Raw genomic sequence first — 4,435 nt, forward strand, 5'->3', positions numbered from 1 at the left:
AGCAACATATTGGTATGAGTACAGAATGCTGCAATAAAATCAGGATGGCACAAGTAACAAGAAAGTAATGCTGGCCACTTATTTATTGTACAAAACTTGTGAACACAGAGAAAGATTTACCAAGGAAGGACACTACGTGACAGAAATTAGGAGGCAATTATACCTACCTAAACTTAACACTTTTAGACAGCTTTTGCTTTTGGTTTTTTAACTTCTCCAAATTGCTTTGGACATTTATAGTAAATTACGAAAAGCAGCTTGTAACATTATTAAGCATTGAAATACTATGATCTGCTGTAGCTATAAAATAGGAAATATATTTCATTCTGTTGAAAAATGAAAGCAAGCAAGTCTAGGTATAATCTTACCCAGCATTAGGTTGGGTTTTCCAAACAGTTCTCAATAACCCACACTTAGTAGATGCTGGGAAGAACAAAAATCTAAGCTAAAGGGGATACAATGGAAATATGTAAAACCTAATTTTAAAAATGAGTTTTTTAGACTAATCATAAGCTATTCTAAGAAATTCCCAAGTGATTTGGATTTCTATTTGCTTTCAAATTTTACTTGTCTAAAAATCAAATACTGAGATAAATATATTAACAAATTTCAAAAGGGGGAAATAAATAGATTTTTAATTTATTTAGTCATATAGCTTCCTTTTTTATTTAATTATGTAAGAATAATTAATTATTAATTATTTGCCAAGACAAACAATAACCTGATAAATTGCATGTCTTTGTGTTTTCATCAAAGGAAACTCTACTACCTAAACAAAAGCAGAAAACTGAATCAAAGTCTGCATTTTGCGTTACATTTTATTGAGTCTATGGCTCAACTGGCAAGTGTACTCTATTTCTTGGACTTAGTTTTTGTGTCTAATGATAGATCCTAGACTTAGGCACTGTTTACTTGAGCATTATTTAAATTGCTTGTAAAACAAAGACTTCAGAGTGGTTTTTTCTTAAACACCTGACTTCCCTTGGCATCTACCAAAACTGGGGTGCTGTCAGGATAACCCTTGTCTCAACTGATGCCTGCTGCTTATTCACCTTTTCCCACACACCAGAACCAACTAATGCACACTCATAAATACATCCATGTATACACATACACAAAAGGGGTCTAGCTTTTCATATGTGCAAATTTAAAGTCTTACATTAGTTTAAATGATTTCCAAACTTGAGTTATTTTAAAAACAATAGTATGTTTTGTGATTGTGCCATTCTAAAGGTAGTTTGACTTGAAAAGTACTATAAAACTTATTTTTGTCCTATTAGAGGAAAGTAAAGATGATTTATGCTACTCAAGAAATAATATTTAAACTTTCCTGATTTATATGGATTTTTTAGTGTTTGTTTGTTGTTTGTTTTTCTAAACAGGGTCTCTCTGTGTAACCCTAGCTGTCCTGGAACTCACTCTTTAGGCTGGCCTTGAACTCAGAGCCTGCCTCTGCCTCTCAAGTGCTGGGATTATAGGCATGTTCCACCACCACCTGGCTCAAAGTTACTGTCTAATTCCTTTAATTCAGCATAGATCATTCCTATAATGTTTTATTTCCATTTTCTTTTCATACTTATGACTTGACACTGTCAAATGCCATCAAACACAAAGCACAACACTGGCATTATACCAAGTGTCATTTGCATATAAGTCAGTGTAAAGGCACAGTTTCTGAGTTAATCATGGTGCAAAGTACCTTATCTATCTAAATTTTACTTGTGGCTATAAAATACTTTCTCTATCCACATAGCATACATAGTGTTAATGTCTAAGTAAGAAACATACTACTTATACAAAATCCAGTCGATCTTTACCAATGTGCAGAGCACTCATATTTAATCCCCTTAAAGACACCAGTAACTTATTTGGAATGTTGTTTACAGGAAAGTATTAATGCTGTGCACTGGAAAAGTTGAGGATCTGCTATCTCCTCTTTAAAGTACACTTCAACTTTGACCATATAAATGGGAAGAATCGGAACAATCAACTGATACAGGTATCAGTAAAAAGAGTGCAAGCCTTCTCAGAGTAAAATGTTTTTCTTGCACAAGACTTTTTTCATGGCATCTTTTACGTCCTTGTTTCGTAAAGAGTAGATTAGGGGATTTAACATAGGTGTGAACAAAATATAGCACACTGAAGCTATTTTCCGCAGTTCAGGGTTATTTGGAGGCGTGAGATACACAAAGGAAACAGTGCCATAAAGCAAACTTACAACCCCCAGGTGGGAGGTGCAGGTAGAAAAGGCTTTTTTTCTCCCTTCACTGGAATGGATCTTTAAAACTGTGGATACGATATACATGTAAGATACTACAATGACAATTATTGTTGGCAAAATGATGAGCACAGCCAAACTAAGTGACACCATCTTATTGATAAAAGTATTAGAACAGGAAATCTTTTCAATTGGATTTGAATCACAGTAGAAGTGATCAATGACCCTAGAGGCACAAAATGACATGGAGAATGTTACACTGATTTGGAGAAGGGAACTGACCCAGCCACAGAGATAGGAACCAGTCACCAACTGGACACAGATACTCCTTGACATGCGTACACTGTAAAGGAGAGGATTGCAGATGGCAATGAAGCGGTCATAGGCCATGGCTGCGAGTACAAAGGCTTCTGTTACCATGAAAAGTGCATAAAGGAAAAGTTGAGCCACACAACCCACAAAGGATATGGTCTTTTTCTGAGATAAGATGTTTACCATGGCTTTAGGTACAATAACGGTGGAGTAGGACAGGTCAATGACGGAGAGGTTGCCTAGGAAGAAATACATTGGTGTGTTCAGCCTGGGGTCAGTCACTATGATGCCAATCATGCTAAGGTTTCCCAGAAGAACCATCCCATAGACAACAAGAAATAGAAGAAAGAGGACACTGTGGAGCTCTGGACGGACCCTGATGCCTACAAGAATGAAGTCAGTCACTTCTGAGTGGTGAATGAAGTCAGTCACTTCTGAGTGGTTGTCTCTTTCCTTCTCACCCATGGCAAATCTCTGCTTCAGGTTATAAAAGAAAATCAACACATAAACTCCCCATAATTTATCAGCTACAACCAGTAACACTTCACATATTAAAAGATATATAGTTGTCATGAACCTTTGTATCCACTACCCTACCAAGTTTACACAGCTGCTAACTAAGATGAGAGACACCTTGCTGCTCCCTTAAGGGAGCACAACTAGACAAAAATGTAATGTTACTCCAGAACAGTGTTAAATATAATGTTTTTTGATACTTCTTATATCTGTACTATCATATAAGAAGCTATAAATTATAACTTATGACTAAGATGATATTGACATTTTAAAGACTGATAAATTCATAATACTAAAAAATACTTTTCTAAAGTTTAAATTTATCATTTAATATATCTTTTTTTCTTTAATAGCATGTTTCCCTTTCTTGTTTATAATAAAAATAAAGAAACAGAAAGCTAAGAGTATAAGGCAAAGTAGTATGGTCTTTCTATCAAATTGACTGTTGCAACTACAGTTATTTTTCAAAAGTTATTTTCTTCAGAGGTCTTTTATAAAGTGACCAATTTTCAGTGCATGAAACACAACTATTTAAATGCAAATAAAAATGTCAGTGTGTCACATGTTTTTATCCTGTGAAGTTTGATTCTTCCTATTCTTGTGTAAACTTGTCAGAAACAAAGCACATTTAAAATATTTTTGAACATGAGAAAAAATTTAGAGGCTTCAAAGCAAGGAGCCAATAAAAAAAAAAAAACATTAACTCCATAGAAGAAAGTATTAGACAGAAAATGTTAATGAGCTCTTGATCTAATGGTAAGAACTCGGTAGTTTTAAGACTAAATATTCATTGATTTTCTAAAATATCTAAACCATTCAATGTTCTTCTAGATTAATAGGTAAGCAACAAAAACAGTTTTAATTATTTTGAAGCATCTCTAATTTTCTTAAATTATAAAAAAGTGCATCCATTGTGAATTAAGTTGTCTAATAGCTAAAAATAACTTTATCATTTTTCCTTTTGTAAAATTTAAACCAAATGTTATTCATTCTTCCCATGACGGAATGGATAATAAACCTACACGTGATCCAAGAAGCTTCTGTGACAGGGTTGGGATGAGTGGTATACCCACAATCAAAAATGGCAACATGCAGTTTCCTTTTGACTTTATAACTCAATAATTATAAAAAAGTATAGTTATATTTTTTCTCTAGATCACAAAACTGCTTCAGAACCCAAAAGCTTCCCTAATATCTTTTATTCAATGCTTCCTTCAATGAATTTCTCAAAAAGTTCATAAAGTTAATACATGCAAATTTGAATCCATAGAAATAGGGACACAACCATATTTGCTATTCTTGATCTGCATCTTTACCCCTCTCCATGTACCTGAAGTTCATTCTGAAAGGTTTATAATAGTTTGATCTCAGTGGTAGTAGACATGAACT

The 4,435-nt window shown here is 34.0% G+C and overlaps 1 protein-coding gene across 1 annotated transcript; it reads right to left on the minus strand.

Moving 5' to 3' along the window:
• Nucleotides 1–2,026: 2,026 nt before the first annotated feature.
• Nucleotides 2,027–2,995, minus strand: Or9k7 (olfactory receptor family 9 subfamily K member 7). The gene has a single exon (NM_001000062.1). The coding sequence runs from the start codon at nt 2,993–2,995 to the stop codon at nt 2,027–2,029; it is 969 nt and encodes a 322-aa protein (NP_001000062.1).
• Between the last annotated feature and the right edge of the window lie 1,440 nt (nt 2,996–4,435).

This window comes from Rattus norvegicus, chromosome 7 (assembly GCF_036323735.1).
Source record: "Rattus norvegicus strain BN/NHsdMcwi chromosome 7, GRCr8, whole genome shotgun sequence".
Taxonomy (NCBI): domain Eukaryota; kingdom Metazoa; phylum Chordata; class Mammalia; order Rodentia; family Muridae; genus Rattus; species Rattus norvegicus.

What these genes read in the sequence shown, in the direction of transcription:
- Or9k7 (NM_001000062.1), bottom strand. Translation starts at nt 2,995, where the DNA reads ATGGGTGAGAAGGAAAGAGACAACCACTCAGAAGTGACTGACTTCATT.